Source organism: Nerophis ophidion, linkage group LG03 (genome assembly GCF_033978795.1).
Source record: "Nerophis ophidion isolate RoL-2023_Sa linkage group LG03, RoL_Noph_v1.0, whole genome shotgun sequence".
In the NCBI taxonomy this organism is placed as follows: domain Eukaryota; kingdom Metazoa; phylum Chordata; class Actinopteri; order Syngnathiformes; family Syngnathidae; genus Nerophis; species Nerophis ophidion.
The window spans coordinates 90,625,273-90,648,501 of NC_084613.1; the positions used below are offsets into that span (position 1 = coordinate 90,625,273).

The 23,229-nt window shown below is 42.4% G+C and overlaps 1 protein-coding gene across 1 annotated transcript in view; it reads right to left on the minus strand.

Annotated features, from left to right (window-relative positions):
• Positions 1-23,229, minus strand: part of LOC133550235 (lysophospholipid acyltransferase 2-like) — a 111,971-nt gene that overhangs the window by 39,284 nt on the left and 49,458 nt on the right. Inside the window, exons 2-3 of the mRNA XM_061896400.1 lie at positions 21,572-21,717; positions 5,609-5,686 (exon numbers count right to left, since the gene is read on the minus strand). Of these exons, the coding sequence (XP_061752384.1) occupies positions 5,609-5,686; positions 21,572-21,717 (224 nt within the window). The remainder of the gene's footprint in view (positions 1-5,608; positions 5,687-21,571; positions 21,718-23,229) is intronic.

The window sequence follows — 23,229 nt, forward strand, 5'->3', positions numbered from 1 at the left end:
ATATATATATATATATAGATCTTTTTAAAATATAGCAGTATGAACTGTAATACCAGTATACTGTGCAGCCCTAATCTAGGAAATACTAAAGTTACAGAGCAGACATACTGACTACGCTCCAGACAATTGTGTGCCTTTTGTTTACGTCATCACAACACACAGTTTCAGCAACGCCTTTTGTTTACGTCATCACAACATACAGTTTCAGCAACGCTGTTTTTGGTGATTAGTCTTATTTTGGGAGCCAAATTTTTGGTCCATCAATAGTCAAGAGTAGTAGGCTATATATATCCATTCATACCGCAACAACCTGCTGAGCGGTAATGTTTTATGTTGGTGTAGTTTTGATTTGATGTTCATTTCTTTCATGATCTCTAACATACCGTCCGTGCCTGAAAGCGGATTGGTGGAGAAAGAAGAAGTTTTTTTGTGTGTCTGGGGAAGCACAGAGATAAACATGTTTGCATGGGAGGTAAAAGTTGTTTGTAAGAGTTGAACCGGTTTTTATCATGAGATTGGCAACAAAAATTGAAAATAGTGTCGGGCTTTGAGTGACTTCTTTTGGAAGGTCCAACATATTATATCTAATTTGTTTTCACATTAAAAACCTTTATTTTTTTCAAAGGAGTGGCAGCTATGATTTTGCTGTGGCGGTACGCCACAATTTGGCAGAAATATCTTCTCCATTGTTTTCAAGTGCATCCATCTCTCTTGCGTTGTTGATTTGATAATATCACGTAAATTGCAACTCGCCACAATGCTGTCATGAACACGTATGTACCCGAGTGATGCTAAGAGTTGGCGAGAGTTGAGTCAAACGACCTGATCGCTGTGCTGAAGATTCTTTTTTCATTGAGAGCAAAATCTGGGGAAAAAAACAAGATCAGCCAGATGCCAAGACAGGATAAATGATAAATGGGTTGTACTTGTATAGCGCTTTTCTACCTTCAAGGTACTCAAAGTGCTTTGACACTACCTCCACATTTACCCATTCACACACACATTCACACACTGATGGAGGGAGCTGCCATGCAAGGCGCTAACCAGCACCCATCAGGAGCAAGGGTGAAGTGTCTTGCTCAGGGCACAACGTACGTGACAAGGTTGTACTAGGTGGGGATTGAACCAGGGACCCTCGGGTTGCGCACGGCTACTCTCCCACTGTGCCACGCCGTCCCGAGTGTTAGAGTGTCCGCCCTGAGATCGGTAGGTCGTGAGTTCATATCGCGGCCGAGTCATACCAAAAACTATAAAAATGGGACCCATTAACTGAACCTGCTTGAACCTCAGTATTAAGGGTTGGAATTGGGGGTTAAATGTTTATGTTGTGTTACAGTGTGGATGTTCTCCCGAAATGTGTTTGTCATTCTTGTTTGGTGTGGGTTCACGGTGTGGTGCATATTAGTGAGAGTGTTAAAGTTGTTTATAACACAACCTTCAGTGTAACCTGAATGGCTATTGAGCAAGTATGCCTTGCAGTCACTTACGTGTGTTAACAGAGGCCGCATACTACATGTGACCGGTTGGTACGCAGATAGCATGGTGTTAAAGCGGGCGCAACGACATGTTTCAGAAGACGTTAAAGGCATTGCCATCACGGCACGCCCTCAATACTGTTTTCCGGGTGAAAGTCGGAGAATGTTTGCTCCGGGTGATTTCTGGGAGAGGCACTGAAATCCGGAAACCTCCCGGGAAAATCGGCGGGGTCGGTAAGTATGCAGCGTTGATCAAAGAGCCGCATGCGGCTCCAAAGCCGCGGGTTGCCGACTCCTGCTCTATACTATACTCCACTATACTCTGCACATGGAAGAGAAGGCAGAGCACCCAGCGCAAACAGACTTAGCTAAGAGACTTCCGTGGCAAGACATTAAGGATTACATACTGTATATCGATACGGCCGCACTGTCTAAATATCCATCCATCCATCCATTTCCTACCGCTTATTCAAGGGAATAAGCGGTCCCTTTCTCAGCTACAATCGGGCGGAAGGCGGGGTACACCCTGGACAAGTCGCCACCTCATTGCAGAGCCTGTCTTAATATCGCTTTCTAAAATTACAATTGGTACAACTCAAAATACCTCCGAGCTCTACTTTAGGGTGTGGAGGACAATCTGACAGAAATGAATATAATCTGGCAGAGTGATAACAACATGCGAGCATGTCTCATCGCCAGTTCATCACCTTTAACCGGTTCAGAGAACAAAAAAGTGTAAAAAGTACCCGTACAAGAAGCACCAGTCTTATCTAAAAGCATATTTTGAAACTTTACTCAGGGTAAACTGAGCATTTGAGCTATGTGAGTAATGTCTCGCTGCTGATCTGAGTAAAATACACATGTCACTGGAGAAACATTATCAAGCTCACTATCTTAGGTGCCAGCCACTCATGCAGTAACAAGCCAGGTGCTCTGCCAGCCATGAAGAATGTGACGTACTTGCACATCCAAGGGAACAAATGTCACCGTCTCAATGTCACATTATCATTTAAAAACAGAATAAACAACTCCTGAGTGTACTGGTGCTGCAAAAAAAGAAGATGATTGACATTGTTTATTATTATTGTTATTATTATTATTATTATACTGTTACCACTAAGCCACCTACTCAGTGGCCTAGTGGTAAGAGTGTCCGCCCTGAGATCGATAGGTTGTGAGTTCAATCCCCGGCCGAGTCATACTAAAGACTATAAAAATGGGACCCATTACCTCCCTGCTTGGCACTCAGCATCAAGGGTTGGAATTGGGGGTTAAATCACAAAAATGATTCCCGGGCGCGGCACCACTGCTGCCCACTGCTCCCCTCACCTCTCAGGGGGTGACCAAGGGGATGGGTCAAATGCAGAGGACAAATTTCACCACACCCATTGTGTGTGACAATCATTGGTACTTTAACTTTAACTTGAGGGAAATTCCACAAAATGTCCCAAAATTGCTTATTTTCTGAGGCTTTCTGAGGGTTGAATGCCCTCAGCAAACACTGGCATGTCAGTGTAACCTGCCTCTGTGATTCTGCCCCTTGAGCTGCACTTAAATCTTGCATCGCAAGGTGGGTTGACTTATGGGCTGCAACGGACTGAAATGAGTTTTAGGAATTACACTCACGAGATGCAATGTTAGATCTAATCATCACTTTTCTACAGTTAAGGATAGAGGGTTTTCATCACATCACAAAAGAACAACCTCCTTTTTCATGGACGTGATGTTGCCCCTGTACCGCCGCTCAGTAGACACACCCAGCCCATGTCCATACATACTCACCACTTTACAATGGTAAGTTTTGTTAAAAAAAAAATTCGCTACACTTCTTAAAATGAAGCCTGGAACAATGAAACTAAATCCAACAATGAAAATGTAAATTTGATCGTGTTTTTCCTCAGCCAATAGTCTAACTCAACATTATGTAGTTGGTCAAATGTGAGCATAAAATTAGCACTGTAGTTATGCTAGTTTTGCTAACATTTGCGTACTTCGGTCCAACCCCTGAAAATGTCTTAATGTTAATGTTGTTGTATGTGATATATGTTCTTTAATAGTATGAGTGCAAAGTTACATAGAGTGTATACTTAAAAAAAAAAAAAAAGTAGAGAAAGTGCTTCATAGTGATTCTAGGAGAAATACACTTTAAATGGGTTAGACTTTGTGAGGGGCGTGGCCTGCGGACCTGCAGCGAAGCAGGGTGTGACGTGTCCGGCTCTGAGATCGGCGACAGGTGCGTAGATGGCCCGACTGGGCACGTTTGTCTGATCACCTGTCACTCTATAAAAGGGCAGCAGCCAGGAAGAAAGAGGTTGGAGAAGTTGGAGTTGATGGTCGAGAGAGAACCCGAGCACGAGCACAAGCATGTGACGAGAGCGGATGGTTGAAAAGCAACCCGAGGAACGAAACCGTCACGAGAGGCGATTGCTGAAAAGCAGAATAAGTTTACTGAAAAATAAACCAAACCACAAAACTGTCAAGCCTGTCATGTCTCTTCTGGGTGGTCCGAAAAACCCGGAAGTGCGAGGCCTCCACAGACTTGTACAGCGCTTTTCTACCTTCAAGGTACTCAAACCTCTTTGACACTATTTCCAAATTCACCCATTCACACACACATTCACACACTGATGGCCCTAACCACGACCCATCAGGAGCAAAGGTGAAGTGTCTTACTCAAGGACACAACGGACGCGTGACTAGGATGGTAAAAGCTGGGGATTGAACCAGGAACCCTCAGGTTGCTGGCACAGCCACTCTACCAACAGCACCACGCCGTCCCCATTTTGTCATAGACGTGGAAAGTAGACAGTAGAAAAACACATATGCATTAAAGTAAGCGATAAACGAAACAGTGTGGTCAGAATAAGGGCTTACTAAAAGTATGTTTAAACTTTGTAAGTTTTTTTGGGCAACACTTCCAATTCATTATTAGGGGACCTCTATCGCTAGTTTCAAAAATGTTTAGAAAAAGAGTATAATATGGCGCACGATAAATTATAAATTACATACTAATGATTTCAACATTAACAAAATAGCGCTGACAAAAATGTACAGTAAAACGGGACAACCCATACCCTGTAGGTGGGTGAGGGTTAGAAAATCCAATCGGTCTTAAATGTTCCCTGAGCTCACTGTGAACTAACATGGCCCTTATCATGTGAGACTTGTGGGACAACCTACTCAGTGGCCTAGTGGCTATAGTGTCCGCCCTGAGGTCGGTAGGTTGTAAGTTCATACCGGCTGAGTCATACCAAAGATGATAAAAATGGGACCCATTACTTCCCAGCTTGGCAATCAGCATCACACTGCTCCCCTCACCTTCCAGGGGGTGAACAAGGGGATGGGTCAAATGTAGAGAATACATTTCACCATACCTAGTGTGTGTGTGACAATTAATGGTACTTTAACTTTAACTTAACTTCTTCACTGTTTCAGAAAAGATATTTCCAAAAACGTTCTGCAAACATTCAGCGAGGAGAAAAAAAAACCTAATTCCGCGTAAATACTGTGTTTTTGAAATCCTACAAACACAGACCCCTGCTAGTATAGAAGGTGAGTTAAAAAAATAAAAGATGTAAAGTTAATGGTTATCGGTATTGGCTTGAAAAAAAAGATACCCTGCATCCCTATATAGTAGGGCACTTTTAAAACCTACACTGTAATATTGCTTGTTAGAATATCAAAACCTTTATGTAAATATGATATCGCAAAACATCCGGTGATGTATCTTTATCCCTGATTTATTCAGCTTGATCCTGTTCTTTGTTTTAGGTCAGAGTCAGACTGAGGCCTTCTTTTGAGGGAGCAGCTGCTTTGGTATAAAAAAAAATGTTTAGTTAGCATCTATTTTCAGTGTTCAGCCCACAGGGGGAAACATCTTCTGTTTACACCTGCACTCGTAACCTTGAATTGTGGTGAATTGAAGATCAAAGTGCGTGTGTTTGCTTAGGTGGTGTGTATGTGTGTGTGTGTGCGTGCGTGTATTCCAATAAACCATTATCATAGATGTAAGCCTGAGGGCATTGTCACTGTGATCCTCACTTAGACACCTCAAACAAAGCCAGACATAGAATTGCCGACGGTCAACCTTGCTTGTCCCACCGAGCTTCCCATGGTTGTGTTCGAAATCTTACTTGTGCATGTGCTCCAGACCGGCGAAGACGATCACGCTGTACGACAAACCGCTTTGCACCAGGAAATGGAGGGAATACCTGCAGGTGTGGAAAGAACGAGCTCGTGAATATCATACCAGGGATACATTAGTTGGCATGGGCATTCGGGTTTGTGTCAAGAGATAGTACTTGAGTGAGCACATTAGCCTTAAATTGTATCAGGGGTTGGTGTTTCTTCACGGGAGATAGCAGCATAAGAAAATGTGATAGTGTGTGCCAGAAAACACGTTTTTAGGGTACATGGGAGGCTTTTAACCGTAGTATGTTTAAGACTATGTCCTAGAGGAGGGGTCGGGAACCTTATGGCTCTCGAGCCAGATGTGGCTCTTTTGATGACTGCATCTGGCTCTCAGATAAATCTTAGCTGACATTGCCTAACATGATAAGTAGTGAATAATTCCGCTGGTAATCACAGTGTTAAAAATAAAGTTCAAAATATAAAACATTCCCATACATTTTAATCCATCCATCTGTTTTCTACCGCACCTGTTCAAGAAGTCGCATTAATGGTAAGAAGCATTTTATTTATCATCGGTGAGCTTCCGAATAAAAATGTTTTTAAAAAGATTAAGAGACTTATTATGTGAAGATCTGTCACTTCATTTCTGTTTGTGCTTCTTTGTTTTGTATTTACTTCCCATCAGTGCTCTTATTTTGTTTCTATTTCCTGCTTGTCCCGCTGAGCGATGTGTTTTTTTCCCCCTCACCGGCTGCCAATCAGCATGTTTCTATTTATGCGTGTCTTAGGGATTCCTCAGGGCTTGAAGATTGACTATTGTTTAGAACTGTACATGCAAGACTGCTTCATTCTCCTCTGTTGGTGATATTAAAATCATCTTACCTGCTCTCCGCTCTCCTGGTTCCTGTATCTTGGGGTTGCTACTACTGTTGCCATGCGAGTTGGTGACATAATATACTCTATAAATTTTGGTCTTACTTAAAAATGCAGACATTTAGTTGCATTCAGTGTTAAAAAAACATTATATGGCTCTCACGGAAATATATTTTAAAATATTTGGCTCACTGTGATGATGTGGCGACTTGTCCAGGGTGTACCCCGCCTTCCGCCCGATTGTACCTGAGCTAGGCACCAGCCCCCCCCGCAAGCCCATAGGGAATAAGCAGTAGAAAATGGATGGATGGATGGATTTTTGGCTTAAATGGCTCTCTCAGCCAAAAAGGTTCCCGACCACTGTCCTAGAGCCCTACATTGCCACACATTTTAATCTATGATAAATGTAATCCTTTCTGACTTATAAATACAATTTTGCTACAGTGCTGGATACTCTTGTTAGACAATACCAGAGTGTCAAATCATAAGGGTCATGTATTTTGACGTAAGCTTGCACTGAGTTTTCAATGCTTCTGTTCGTAGGGCTTTGCAGCCTGGCTATCTTGTGATGTCACAGCGAGGTGGAGATACGTATTTGACATGAGGTCAAACTCAGCCAGAAAGGGACAGCTTCATACTATGAAGAAACACACAAAAAGGTAAGATAAAGTTATAATTGTACATAGACGTAGGATGCGCATAATAACAATGACGTGCAGTGACGTAAATGCTGCTAAAATCTGTATTTTTTAGTGCAGAGTCAATCGACCAGAGAGTGTACATAATGTTATGACTGAGTGAATTTATATAATGTTTATGAAGTTTCTGTTTGACTGTGTCAAGGAAGAAAATAGTGCTGACGACTTCAAGATATATATTTGTACAGTGCACATTTTTTTCCTAAAAGATAAATTATGATACTTTTGGAGAGGGTCAGGCAAGGTTTCATTTCCAGTCTCAGTCTCCAGAAACAAACAAAAAGCGGGTTGATTAAGGCACATTAAATTTACACCAAAGTTTAATCAATAAATACTATTTAGACCGGTGTTTCTTAACCATAAGGGCCAGAATGCGAGTGCAAATTAATTAGTTTGTAACCAAATGCCGCCGGTCCATTTACGTCAAATCCCTCCAGCAGCACTGAGAGTGGACCCAGCCAAACTATCTATAGGTAATTGTCCAATTTTTTCCAAAGGTAAGTAAAATAAGGGTTGAATTTTCCAAAAATGTGCTAGCTTGATGCTAATATACATTGGCTGTGCCATTGACATGCTACGGACTAGCATTAGCAATTTTACATGGGGATTTTCAACGCCTTCAAATTTGTTAATGAAAACTACAAGTAAGATCCATCCATCCATCCATCCATCTTCTTCCGCTTATCCGAGGTCGGGTCGCGGGGGCAACAGCCTAAGCAGGGAAACCCAGACTTCCTCTCCCCAGCCCCTTCTTCTAGCTCTTCCCGGGGGATCCCGAGGCGTTCCCAGGCCAGCCGGGAGACATAGTCTTCCCAACGTGTCCTTGGTCTTCCCCGTGGCCTCCTACCGGTTGGACGTGCCCTAAACACCTCCCTAGGGAGGCGTTCGGGTGGCATCCTGACCAGATGCCCGAACCACCTCATCTGGATCCTCTCGATGTGAAGGAGCAGCGGCTCTACTTTGAGTTCCTCCCGGATGGCAGAGCTTCTCACCCTATCTCTAAGGGAGAGCCCCGCCACACGGCGGAGGAAACTCATTTCGGCCGCTTGTACCCGTGATCTTATCCTTTCGGTCATGACCCAAAGCTCATGACCATAAGTGAGGATGGGAACGTAGATCGACCGGTAAATTGAGAGCTTTGCCTTCCGGCTCAGCTCCTTCTTCACCACAACGGATCGATACAACGTCCGCATTACTGAAGACGCCGCACCGATCCGCCTGTCGATCTCACGATCCACTCTTCCCCCACTCGTGAACAAGACTCCTAGGTACTTGAACTCCTCCACTTGGGGCAGGGTCTCCTCCCCAACCCGGAGATGGCATTCCACCCTTTTCCGGGCGAGAACCATGGACTCGGACTTGGAGGTGCTGATTCTCATTCCGGTCGCTTCACACTCGGCTGCGAACCGATCCAGTGAGAGCTGAAGATCCCGGTCAGATGAAGCCATCAGGACCACATCATCTGCAAAAAGCAGAGACCTAATCCTGCGGTCACCAAACCGGAACCCCTCAACGCCTTGACTGCGCCTAGAAATTCTGTCCATAAAGGTTATGAACAGAATCGGTGACAAAGGACAGCCTTGGCGGAGTCCAACCCTCACTGGAAATGTGTTCGACTTACTGCCGGCAATGCGGACCAAGCTCTGGCACTGATCGTACAGGGAGCGGACCGCCACAATAAGACAGTCCGATACCCCATACTCTCTGAGCACTCCCCACAGGACTTCCCGAGGGACACAGTCGAATGCCTTCTCCAAGTCCACGAAGCACATGTAGACTGGTTGGGCAAACTCCCATGCACCCTCAAGAACCCTGCCGAGAGTATAGAGCTGGTCCACAGTTCCACGACCAGGACGAAAACCACACTGTTCCTCCTGAATCCGAGGTTCGACTATCCGGCGTAGCCTCCTCTCCAGTACACCTGAATAAACCTTACCGGGAAGGCTGAGGAGTGTGATCCCACGATAGTTGGAACACACCCTCCGGTCCCCCTTCTTAAAGAGAGGAACCACCATCCCGGTCTGCCAATCCAGAGGTACCGCCCCCGATGTCCACGCGATGTTGCAGAGTCTTGTCAACCAAGACAGCCCCACAGCATCCAGAGCCTTAAGGAACTCCGGGCGGACCTCGTCCACCCCTGGGGCCTTGCCACCGAGGAGCTTTTTAACTACCTCAGCGACCTCAGCCCCAGAAATAGGAGAGTCCACCACAGATTCCCCAGGCACTGCTTCCTCATAGGAAGACGTGTTGGTGGGATTGAGGAGGTCTTCGAAGTATTCCTTCCACCTATCCACAACATCTGCTGTTGAGGTCAGCAGAACACCATCCGCACCATACACGGTGTTGATAGTGAACTGCTGAACTGCTTCCCCTTCCTGAGGCGGCGGACGGTGGTCCAGAATCGCTTCGAAGCCGTCCGGAAGTCGTTTTCCATGGCTTCCCCGAACTCCTCCCATGTCCGAGTTTTTGCCTCAGCGACCGCTGAAGCTGCACACCGCTTGGCCTGTCGGTACCTGTCCACTGCCTCCGGAGTCCTATGAGCCAAAAGGACCCGATGGAGTCCTTTTTCAGCTTGACGGCATCCCTCACCGCTGGTGTCCACCAAGGGGTTTTAGGATTGCCGCCTCGACAAGCACCAACTACCTTGCGGCCACAGCTCCGATCAGCCCCCTCGACAATAGAGGTGCGGAACATGGTCCACTCGGACTCAATGTCCAGCACCTCCCTCGTGACATGTTCAAAGTTCTTCCGGACGTGGGAATTGAAACTTTCTCTGACAGGAGACTATGCCAGACGTTCCCAGCAGACCCTCACAATGCGTTTGGGCCTCCCAGGTCTGTCTGGCATCCTCCCCCACCATCGCAGCCAACTCACCACCAGGTGGTGATCGGTAGAAAGCTCCGCCCCTCTCTTCACCAGAGTGTCCAAAACATAAGGCCGCAAATCCGATGACACAACTACAAAGTCGATCATGGAACTGCGGCCTAGGGTGTCCTGGTGCCAAGTGCACATATGGACACCCTTATGTTTGAACATGGTGTTTGTTATGGACAAACTGTGACGAGCACAAAAGTCCAATAACAAAACACCACTCGGGTTCAGATCCGGGCGGCCATTCTTCCCAATCACGCCTCTCCAGGTTTCACTGTCGTTGCCAACGTGAGCGTTGAAGTCCCCCAGTAGGACAAGGGAATCACCCGGGGGAGCACTTTCCAGTACTCCCTCGAGTGCTCCCAAAAAGGGTGGGTACTCTGAACTGCTGTTTGGTGCATAAGCACAAACAACAGTCAGGACCCGTCCCCCCACCCGAAGGCGGAGGGAGGCTACCCTTTCGTCCACCGGGTTAAACTCCAACGTGCAGGCTTTGAGCCGGAGGGCAACAAGAATTGCCACCCCAGCCCGTCGCCTCTCACTGCCGGCAACGCCAGAGTGGAAGAGGGTCCAGTCCCTCTCGAGAGAAGTGGTTCCAGAGCCCTTGCTGTGCGTCGAAGTGAGTCCGACTATATCCAGCCGGAACTTCTCAACTTCGCGCACTAGCTCAGGCTCTTTCCCCCCCAGTGAGGTGACGTTCCACGTCCCAAGAGCTAGCTTCTGTAGCCGAGGATCGGACCGCCAAGTGCCCTGCCTTCGGCTGCCGCCCAGCTCACATTGCACCCGACCTCTATGGCCCCTGCTATGGGTGGTGAGCCCATTGGAGGGGTGACCCACGTTGCCTCTTTGGGCTGTGCCCCATGGGAACAGGCCCAGCCACCAGGCGCTTGCCATCGTGCCCCACCTCTGGGCTGGCTCCAGAGGGAGGCCCCGGTGACCCGCGTCCGGGCGAGGGAAATCTGGGTCTATGTTTTTTCTTCTTCATAAAGGTCTTCGAACTGCTCTTTGTCTGATCCCTCACCTAGAACCTGTTTGCCTTGGGCGACCCTACCAGGGGGCATAAAGCCCCCGGACAACATAGCTCCTAGGATCATTGGGACACGCAAACTCCTCTACCACGATAAGGTGGCAGCTCAGAGAGGAAAACTACAAGTAAGATACACATTACAATCAAACAGCTGGTGCATAATAAGTACAATACTTATATTGGTAACACTTTTTGGGCGCAACAAAAATAAAAAACACACCATAAACTATACACTACTGCCATCTAACGTCTTGGACTTGCAACAGTAATTATAACTAAAAGGGCAACTGAACTTTTTGGGGAATTTTGCCTCACATTCACAATCCTTATGAGAGACAAGAGGAAAAAAGTTGGGTTTTTTGCAGTCTAACATGTAAAAATCGTTTCGTTCTTGGTGGCTAGCAATGCAGCTAATATGAGCAATAAATTCTACTTCCAAATCACTTTAAAATGCTTTCAATACTTAATTTACGTTTTGTAACCTGTATAATAACCAAGCTGTGGTAACATTGTTATTATAAGAGCAAACACTGAGGAACTTTTTCTCTAGCGTACTAAAACATCGGCATGCTTCGGTATTAGCCGTAAAAGCTAGCTCCGTAAAAAAGATAAGCTAGCTTTTACGACAAAACGAAACGCGTTTGAGTTTGTAACACACAACAATGCGATAGGACCCCAATCTGTACTGACTGACAAACACGAACAATCATATTACAGTTTCTTTAAAGTAATCGCCCACATTTCAGGTTTTATTCGTACACAGCTAGCTTGACACCGTATGTCCCATAGTTGTATTACCTAGCCTGGTGTGCAGTGTCTATCATTAAGAATTTTTAAAGTGTGACTCACTCGTTGGACAGTTGTGCGTTTCGCACAACAGCCATACAGGTCACACTGAGGATGGCCATATAAACAACTTTAATTAACATTGTTACAAATATGCGCCACACTGTGAACCCACACCAAACAAGAATGACAAACACATTGCGGGAGAACATCCCAGAAACCCTTGCAGCACTAACTCTTCCGGGACGCTACAATATACACCCCCCGCTAACACCTCTCCCCCACACACAACCTCAACGCCCCCGCCCACCTCAACCTCCTCACACTCTCTCAGGGAAAGCATGTCCCAAATTCCAAGATGCTGTTTTGAGGCATGTTAAAAAAATAATGCTCTTTGTGACTTCAGTAATAAATATGGCAGTGCTATGTTGGCATTTTTTTCTATAACTTGAGTTGATTTACTTTGGAAAACCTTTTTACATTGTTTAATGCATCCAGCGGGGCATCAGAACAAAATTAGGCTAAATAATGTGTTAATTCCACGACTGTATATATCGGTATCGGTTGATATAGGGATCGGTAATTAAAAGTTAGACAATATCAGAATACTCGGCAAAAAAGCCATTATCGGACATCTCTATTGTGAACAAATTCCAAAAAAGCGCAGTTCCCCTTATGCAAATGATAATATGGGGATAATAAAATAAGATAGTTAAAATAATTGTTTTGTTGTCTTCTTGCTAAAAGCGCCACAGGGACAAGACAGGCTTGACTCCACTTTATTCATGCTCCACAACACAGCAACATGTCTTGCACGTGCTCTCTTTTTCTCTTCTAAAGGCCTTGTTTGTTTCCTATTCAGTTATAAAAAAACACCAGGTGGGAACTGGAGTGCAGGACTGTTTGAATAAAATAATTTACAAATACACAAATACAACAAATGTGACCAATATATTAAAATAACAATTACCACATGAATTACTTTCCATTTTTTAATAAGAATAACGCACAAATTAAATGTCATTTTTTTTTGTTTGTTAATTAAGATTCCCATTTGCTTCTGCTACAGCAGAAGCTTTTCCTTCTGGGATCAAACAATTCAATAATGCTTTTTATAGTTAAGAAAATGTATCGTTATCCTTGTGTAAATATATGAAGTCTTATTTTATTTACAAAATGTTATTAAAGCTAAAGTTCCAACTATAGTCACACACACACACTCGGTCAGTGTGGTGAAATTATCCTCCGCATTTGACCCATCCCCATGTTCACCCCTTGGGACGTGAGGGGAGCAGTGGGCAGCAGCGGTGCCGCGCCCGGGAATCATTTTTGGTGATTTATCCCCCAATTCCAACCCTTGATGCTGAGTGCCAAGCAGGGAGGTAATGGATCCTATTTTTATAGTCTTTGGTATGACTCGGCCGGGGTTTGAACTTGCGACCTCCCAGTCTCAGGGCGAACACTCCAACCACAAAGCCACTACTGAGCAGGTCATTGAATTAATATTGAATTAATCTCCAAATAGTAGGGATGTAATGGTATTGTAAATACTGATGTATTGGGGTAATAAAATCATCACAACAATGCCCTGACATGTGTAACGATATAAAATGATTGTGATGTTTTGACCCACATTTTTTCAGTAACACTATATCAACTCGTAGTGTAAATGGTTTTGTTATCTGTTTTAAATAAGAATTGCGCCAGACAGAAGCGCGGACAAATACAAGGTATTGTAGCGGTTGCTTTAAGGACATAATTCACCACAACTGTTTACTTGACTTTGTCGTCATTATACTAGTATAGCGCTTTTCTGCCTTCAACGTACTCAGAGCGCTTTGACACTATTTCCACATCCACCCCATTATTCACTGTCATTGTTCTATTGTGTACATAATGTTTTTTTTGTTTAGCATTGATATATGCAGTTAAGAGTGAGTAATTCGGGGTGGCCCCTTTAAGTGACAGTCAGGAGATTTACCCAAAGGTGGGGGTTTGTTGTGACCGCCATTTTGAGTAGCTTGATATAAGAAGTCTTTAGTCTTTTCTTTGACGGAATAGACGGCGCACACATTTGTGTGTGTCAAACGATACTTCAAGTTGTCTTACTTTTGCATTACAGGCGCAACAGTATTTACATCATTACAGGTTAAATAGTCAGTTAACTTTTCTGAGAATCAGCATTTTTCAAACTGATATAATGTGATGCCCGCTGCAGAGGACAAAGGTAAAAGTCAAAATACACTAACGTGAACATTATTATTTTACACTTGTTATACTGGTTTATAGACGTCTTTGTAGTAATCAATAGGATTATAACATTTGAGCATTATGTTTGTGTTCAAATACAGTAAGTGTGTTCATCTTAAACCATGGGTGTCAAACTCTGGCCCGCGGGCCAAATTTGGCCAGCCCTTGTAATTTAATTTGGCCCTTGAGGCAATATGAAATTAACATTAGAGCTGGCCCTCCGGTATTATACAGCGGCGGTGCAGCTCTAACAGCGCATTCACTGCTAATACTCATACATGCCAACCCTCCCGATTTTCCTGGACTCCCAAATTTCAGAGACCCTCCCAAAAATCTTCCGGGGTAACCATTCTCCCGAATTTCTCCCCATTTCCACCCGGACGACAATATTTAGCGTCCTCTACAACCTGTCGTCTCGTCCGCTTTTCCTGCATAGAAATAGCGTGCCAACCCAGTCACATAATAAATGCGGCTTTTACACACACACGCACACAAGTGAATGCCGTGCATACTTGTTCAACAGCCATACAGGTCACACTGAGGGTGGCCGTATAAACAACTTTAACAATCTTACAAATATATGCACCAAACTGTTAACCCACACCAAACAAGAATAACAAACACATTTTGGGAGAACATCCGCACCGTAGCACAACATAAACAAAACAGAACAAATACCCAGAACCCCTTGCAACACTAACTCTTCCGGGACGCTACAATATACCCCCCCAGCAATAAATAACGTTTTACTCATGCACTTTCTCTTGCTACTTCAAGGCTTGAATGTTTGATTCATTCATTATTGTTATTTTATTTGCAAATTTATTATTAGCCTGTGGAAAAATATTTTGATATTTACCTCAGAGGGCTGCAAATAAAAAAGAGGCATTCAATTTTTGTATAAATTTTATTTGATATGACATTGATATTTTTTAATTATTATTATTATTTAAAACTCGATTTTACATGTCACTATAAAGTTATATAAGCCTTGCTTGTTCAATATTCAATGCAAAACTTGTTTGGTACCCTATTAAAAGGTTAATTTGTACAACCTTGGCCCGTGGCTTTGTTCAGTTTTAAATTCTGGCCCACTCTGCATTTGAGTTTGACACACCTGTCTTAAACATTCCTGTTGCTTCATTTAACATTTTTCTGGACATAAACAACAATAATTAAGGTCTTAATATCGAGATAATATTGTAGCGTGAGATTAAAATATCGTTACATCCCTATCAGTTGGTGTTGATATGTCTTTAAAAACTAAAACCTATATTATGATCAATAACCTCTGACACTCCAAAATCATACAGACAGTTTAGGTGTCCCGATAATTTCAACCATACGCCATATAGGCTTGAAAGGAAAAGGCAATTACAACATAGTGTCTCAGAACAAGAAAGTGTCACGCAGTGTTTGCAGGAAATCACACTGTTCCTTTTTTCCGTAATATCTCCTGCTTTGTGAACTGTGACATAAACCAATAAAAGAGGAAATTACAGAATCTTGAAAGCGGTCGGTCACACCATCCATGTGAGGCAGGACCTTTTCACCGGATGAGTGACAGACAACTCACATTAATCACATCCCTTTCCTGTGATGCACCCAAATTCCCCCCCCACACACGGTTGACTACAGCAGTACCAGCAGCTACCAGTCAGGCCATTGAACCGGTGGTGGTGGTGGTGGTGGTTGTGGGGCTGGAAGGATAACAAGGAGACTTGACGTCATAGAAAAGCCCCCAAAAGAAAGAAGAGATGTCACATTGTGTTAGCGGCGTGGTGGAAACAGGGTACAATAGGTCAATAAAGGGCTGCACTAATGTCCGTGGAAGGCAGAGGGAAATATGTCAAAAAGTCCAAAAGACTAACCAATTTGCTTGTGGGTGGGTGGGTGGGTGATGTCTTACTAGTTCACACCCCTAGGGGATCATAAACAAACACGTTTGTTTAAAAAGATTTGACTCTTTGGACATTTTTCTCTGTCCTCAAGTGGCGGATACTGGGGGAGCGACTCTAGAAATAAATAGCAGCAGCTCCAGGGGAGTGGCCACAGGACAGGTGCCCTCCGAGACCAAACAAGTGCAAAGAGTGCTTGAAATTCACAGTTAACAAATGGGAATTGTGGGAGAGGGAGGGGGCACGGTCCGCCCCGGGTGGGATATTTTTAATGGTGCAACATTTTTAAAAGAAAAAGTACACACTTTTACTTTGTTCTCCCCTCACAATGACATGTAAATATCTGTGTTTGTGAATTGACAAACACATTACGTATTTTAAATCGTACTTGTGAGATTTATATAACATAAATGTATCGAGCCACCTGTTTCTGGAGTATCTCTGGATGAATGCACAAACACGTTTACATCATTTTTTTTTGTGATTGAACCGACGGGCGTTTAGCTTATGTGTGTGTGTAAATTGACTGACATATGGTCACATTATGTACATATGTGAATGAACAAACAGGCTTACATGATATGTATGTGAATGAACAGGCATGTGGTTGGATTGTGAATGACAGATGTTAACGTCGTGTATGTGAATGGATGAATGTATGGTCACATTCCGTACATGAATGGACAAACATATTATGTGTTTTAAATTGTACTTGTGAGACTAATACAACAAATGTATCGAGCTACCTGTTTCTGTAGTAACTTTCTGTGCGAATGCACAGACGTGTTTACGCCATTTGTTTTTTGAGAATGAACAGACAAGTGTTTAGCTTATGTGTGTATGTAAATTGACTGTCATATGGTCACAATATGTACATATGTGATATGTGAATGAACAGGCATGTGTTTAGATTGTGAATGACAGATGTTAACATTGTGTATGTGAATGGGTAAATGTATGGTTACATTCTGTACATGAATGGACAAACATCTTTACATGACATTGTGTATGCGAAATGACAGAAATGTGCTAACATTGTGAATGACAGATGTTGACAGTGTATGTGTATGTGAACAGACAGCAATATGGTCAACTTCTTTACATGTGTGAATGGACAAACATATTCACATGACATATGTATGTGACTGAACAGGCATGTGGTTAAATTGTGAATGACAGATGTTTCCATAGTAAGTGTATGTGAATAGATAAGTGTATGGTCACATTATGTACAGACTGTATGTGAATGGCCAAACGTGTTTACATGACATGTTGATGCCAATGGACAGGCATGTGGTTACATTGTGAATAACATATATTTACATAGTGTATGTTTGTATGTGAATGGACAAGGATATTGCTTGTATTCCGTGAAGTGACTTCAACCCGGAAGTGAAAAAAAAGGAAAAAGCTATGATGGCTGAGTATGCAAGAGGCCAAGATTTTTTGCAAAAAGCAGATATGTGCATTGTGTATATATGTGATTGGAAAAACATTGTTTTCATGACATCTGTATGTGAATGGACGGTCATGCGGTTGAAATTGCGAATGACAGATGTTTACATATCAGTGCATGTGTGTATGTGATTGGATAAGTGCATAGTCACATTACGTACATGCTGTATGTGAATGAACAAACATGTCTACATGACATGTGGATGTGTGTGTATGCGTGTGTGTGAATTACCACAAATATGGTTATAGTGGGATAGAAAATGAATATTTAAATACAGTATGTGAACGGACATGTTTCCAATAAAAGTATATGTGACTGGAAAAATGTTATATTGGGAGTGACAGACAGATGTTAAGGCACTGTATATGTTTAAGTAAATTAACGGGGATACTGTATGGTTACTAGGGGTATAAAGATTAATTGATGTATCAATATTTCGATTTATATTCCTAAATTGTTATTATATCGATTTGTGCTTGGCAAATTTGCCTTCAAAAAAGACAGGTATTAATCCAATATCGATTTAAAAGGGAATCAATCGATTTTATCAATACTACAAAAAGGAAAACAATGGATTTAAGAATGGAAGACTTTATAAGCACTTTAGCACTTTTAATAATAGGAAAGTTAAACATTATGTCTCTTTTACCCGTTTGTGACGTCCTGAAAACAAAAATGGCGGATAACTCACGGTATCGTTTGGTATCAAATCGTAAAAAAAATAATATCGGCCCTGAATATTATAAGCAACCACAAACATGGAATCGAATAGAAGTAAAACAAATTGTTACACCCCTAGTTATTGTACTTTTAATGAAAGTTTATTTAATGTTAAAAATGTGAACAGAAAATATTTTCTCATGTCAATTCAACCTTAAATGTTTGTTCCGCTTTATTCAAATAAGACGTGAATCCATTGGGCAATAATTAATGTTTACTTGCTTGTTTGTAGCCATAATTCATTTACCGGTATATTTAATTCCCTTACAAGAAATAACAGGAATATAAGAAACTTCACCTGCAGTGCCCAGTATCCAGTGTTTTTTCACAATCAACCTGGTTTAATTTTTGGTGGGGTAAAAAGTTTCAAATCACTGAATCGTTTCGGATCCAATTGTTTAAAAAAAAAGAAGAAAAAAAAGATTTTTTTCCTAAAACATATTGGCAACCACAAATATCGAATCAAATCAAATCATTGTTAAAAATAATTGTTATACCCCTAATGGTTACATTATGTACATACATGAATGGAGAAAGATGAGTTCACATTATGCACATATGTAAATGTACAAACAAGTTGCATGATGTGCTTTGCATGTGTATGTGTCTGGACCATACTTACATTTTAAGTTTGTGTGCATGTGTGTGAATAATGAACAAACAACTGTGCAAAGCGACAAAGAGCTATAATGTGATGGTTCATTTTTGTGACAAAGATGTTGGCTTTAAAATGATGTTGGGAAAGTGATTCATCGTAAATAGTACTGTAGCATTTGTGGGCAAAGGGATCAATATTAACAGTGATCGGTGTAATATTACACAATTGTATGTTATCATACTGTATATAAACATTATGTGCTTACATCAGAAAGAGTGGATGTTATTCATAAAGTATATGGAGAGCCAAGCTTGATCTCTAAAAGCCTCCTTGGGTACAGCAATCTATTCTGGATTATAGACTATTAATGCAGCAAATAACATTCTCTGGCAGGCTCTCAAGAACATAAAACGTCTTGTATTGATTTTTGGAGCCATTTTAGACAAACCCGCTGCAATGACGTAGACAAACTCGACAATAGGATTTTTCTTTTTTATAAACAATGTTACACTGATGTGTTATTATTATGATTAAATGTACATGCTGTCTATAGTAACAAACAAAGGGTTGATTTGTATTACAATGTTAGAAATGTGATGAGGAACAAGTGATTATAAGGGTGACTGTATCTTTTGGTCAATTAATTTTCTTTTCATGAATGAGAATTGAAAAACAAAAGACAAAAAATTGAAAGAGGGAGTGTTTAAAGTAAGCCAAAGAGCAATAACTACTATCGGCTTTCAATTCATAATCATATCGATTCTGAATGTATTTAAAACTTTCAAGGCCATCTCTGTGCTCACTCTCCACCTTCACTTCATACATCAGCTGTTAAAAAGGGTCTTTGTAACCTGTTACCAGTTTTGAAAAGATTTTATCATAATTTATAAACCAAATAATATATTGCGAGACTCTATTCAAATCCATTTTGAATCAATAATCGATTCCGAATCGAGTTGAATTGTCATCTAAAAAATCTTAACGTTTCCATATGAGTTGGGAAATTTCAAGGCTGCAATACATGCCAAAGTAGTTGGGAAATGGCATGTTCACCACTGTTACATCACTTTTTCTTTTAACAACACAATAAATGTTTGGGAACTGAGGATACTAATTGTTGAAGCTTTGAAAGTGGAATTCTTTCCCATTCTTGTTTTATGTAGAGCTTCAATCGTTCGCCGCTGTCGTATTTTACGCTTCATAATGCGCCAAACATTTTCGATGGGAGACAGGTCTTGACTGCAGGCCGGCCAGGAAAGTTTTTTATGAAGCCACGCTGTTGTAACACGTGCTGAATGTGGCTTGACATTGTCTTGCTGAAATAAGCAGGGGCGTCCATGAAAAAGACGGCGCTTAGATGGCAGCATATGTTGTTCCAAAACCTGTATGTACCTTTCAGCATTAATGTTGCCTTCACAGATGTGTAAGTTACCCCTGCCTTGGGCACTAATGCACCCCCATACCATCACAGATGCTGGCTTTTGAACTTTGCATAGATAACAGTCTGGATGGTTCGCTTCCCCTTTGGTTCGGATGACACGATGTTGAATATTTCCAAAAACAATTTGAAATGTGGACTCGTCAGACCACAGAACACTTTTCCACTTTGCATCAGTCCATCTAAGATGATCTCGGGCCCAGAGAAGCCGGCAGCGTTTCTGGATGTTGTTGATAAATGGCTTTCGCTTTGCATAGGAGAGCTTTAACTTGCACTTACAGATGTAGTGACAAACTGTATTTTGTGACAGTGGTTTTCTGAAGTGTTCCTGAGCCCATGTGATGATATCTTTTAGAGATTGATGTCGCTTTTTGATACAGTATGAGGGGATCAAAGGTCATGGTCAGTCAATATTGGTTTCCGGCCATGCCGCTTACGTGGAGTGATTTCTCCAGATTCTCTGAACCGTTTGATGATATTATGGATCGTAGATTCTTGCAATTGCACTTTGAGTAACGTTGATCTTAAACTGTTTGACTATTTGCTCACGCAGTTGTGGACAGAGGGGTGTACCTCACCCCATTTTTTCTTGTGAATGACTGAGCATTTCATGGAAGCTGCTTTTCTACCCAATCATGGCCCCCACCTGTTCCCAATTAGCCAGTTCACCTGTGGGATGTTTCAAAGAAGTGTTTGATGAGCATTCCTCAACTTTCTCAGTCTTTTTGCCACTTGCGCCAGCTTTTTTAAAACATAATATTAAAAACTAATAACGTTTTCCAGTTCGAACGTTAAGTGTCTTGTCTTTGCAGTCTATTCAATTGAATATACTGTAGGTTTAAAAGGATTTGCTAATCATTGTATTTGTTTTTTATTTACGATTTACAAAACGTGCCAACTTCACTGGTTTTGGGTTTTGAATTTCGCAATATTGATTTTAAACTGTATCGCCCATTCCTAGTTTATTCACATTGTTTAGATTAATAATGCAAACCTACATTCAAACACTGGTTCAAAATTGGTATTGGATCGTAAAACATGCACATTGAGGCCCTTTTGCAGAGGTGTTGTTCTGTATTAAAGCTTGGTGACTTTCCAAGTAGGTGTCTGCTACAACCTATATGCTCCATTTGCCTTGGCTAGGATGAGAAAGGAAAGTGTTATAATATATTTACTAAAACTACCAAATGCACCCAGCGGTTGCTTTATCAACAAATCTAAAATATAGAACGCTCCATATTAGTTTTCTTCCAGCACTGACAACTTCCAGCTTTTCTGACTCACAAGTAAGGAAGGGAAGAAGAAAGGACGCCTAGTAAGAATTGTTTACATAAATGAGAAATGACTCACCAGCCAAAGCAGAAGAGAGCCAAGTAGAAGCCCAGTAGAGTGGCCACAACATGTCTGACGAAGGGACTGGTCTTACTGGGATGGAGGTAGAGACGGAACCACACGGCCATGAGCAGCGCAAACAGCTGGCAAGCCACAAAGTTTACCTGCAAAAGAAAGTACAGCATGACAGCCTCGTTAGAGAGTTTAAATTACAATTACAATGGATGTCCACTAACTTTTTGCAACTCAGCGCTAAGAAAACGAAAATGCTGATTATCGGTCTTGCTAGACACCGACACCTATTTAATAAAACTACTGTTACATTTAACAACCAATTACACAAAGCGACTCGGTAAAGAATCTGGGTATTATCTTCGACCCAACTCTCTCATTTGAGTCACATATTAAGATTGTTACTAAAACAGCCTTCTTTCATCTCCATAATATCACAAAAATGTGACCCATTTTGTCCACCACCAGGGCTGAGAACATGATTCATGCGTTCGTTACGTCTCATCTCGATTACTGCAACATATTATTTTTGGGTCTCCCTATGTCTAGCATCAAAAAGATTACAGTTGGTAGAAAATGCGGCTGCAAGACTTTTGACAAGAACAAGAACGTTTGATCATATTACGCCTATACTGGCTCACCTGCACTGGCTTCCCGTACACTTAAGATGCGCCTTTAAGGTTTTACTACTTACATATAAAATACTAAACGGTCGAGCTCCATCCTATCTTGGTGATTGTACCATATGTCCTGGTCAGAAATCTGCGTTCTAAGAACTCAGCTTATTAATGATTACCAGAGTCCAAAAAAAGTCTGCGGGATATAGAGCGTTTTCTATTCGGGCTCCAGTACTCTGGAATGCCCTACCGGTAACAGTTAGAAATGCTACCTCAGTAGAAGCAATTAAGTGCCTTTTTAAAACTCATTTGTATACTCTAGCCTTTAAATAGACCCCCCTTTTAGACCAGTTGATCTGCCGTCTCTTTTCTTTTTTACTCTGCCCCCCTCTCCTGCGGTGAGAAGTTATCAGGTGACCAAAGATGACGCGCTAATTGTTCAAAGTCAGGACCCGGGGTGGACCTCTCCTCCGTGCATCAGTCGGGGACGGCTCTGCGCTGCTGACTCATCTCCATTCAAGCTGATCCCCTGCTGGCCCCACTATGAACTGGACTCTCACATTATTAACCAGATCCACGTGACATCCACTGCACTGGTCGCCCAGGGAGGGTCCCCCCCCATCTTCGGCCCCCTCCGAGATTTCTCATTGTGGGTTGAGTTTTTTTCTTGCCCTGATGTAGGATCTGAACCGAGGATGTCGTAACTTGTGCAGCCCTTTGAGAAACTTGTGATTGAGGGCTATATAAATAAACTTTAATTGGTTGATTGGGATAGGTTGATTGGCAACACTAAATTGGCCCTAGTGTGTGAATGTGATTGTGAATGTTGTCTGTCTGTGTTGGAACTGTGATGAGGTGGCGACTTGTCCAGGGTGTACTCCGCCTTCCGCCCGATTGTAGCTGAGATAGGCACCAGCGCCCCCCGCGACCCCAAAGAGAATAAGCGGTAGAAAATGGATGGATGGATGACTGATTGATTGACACATCATGTATGTACATGAATATGCCAAACAATAGCTTTTTGCAAATGGTCAAATATGTTTGCCT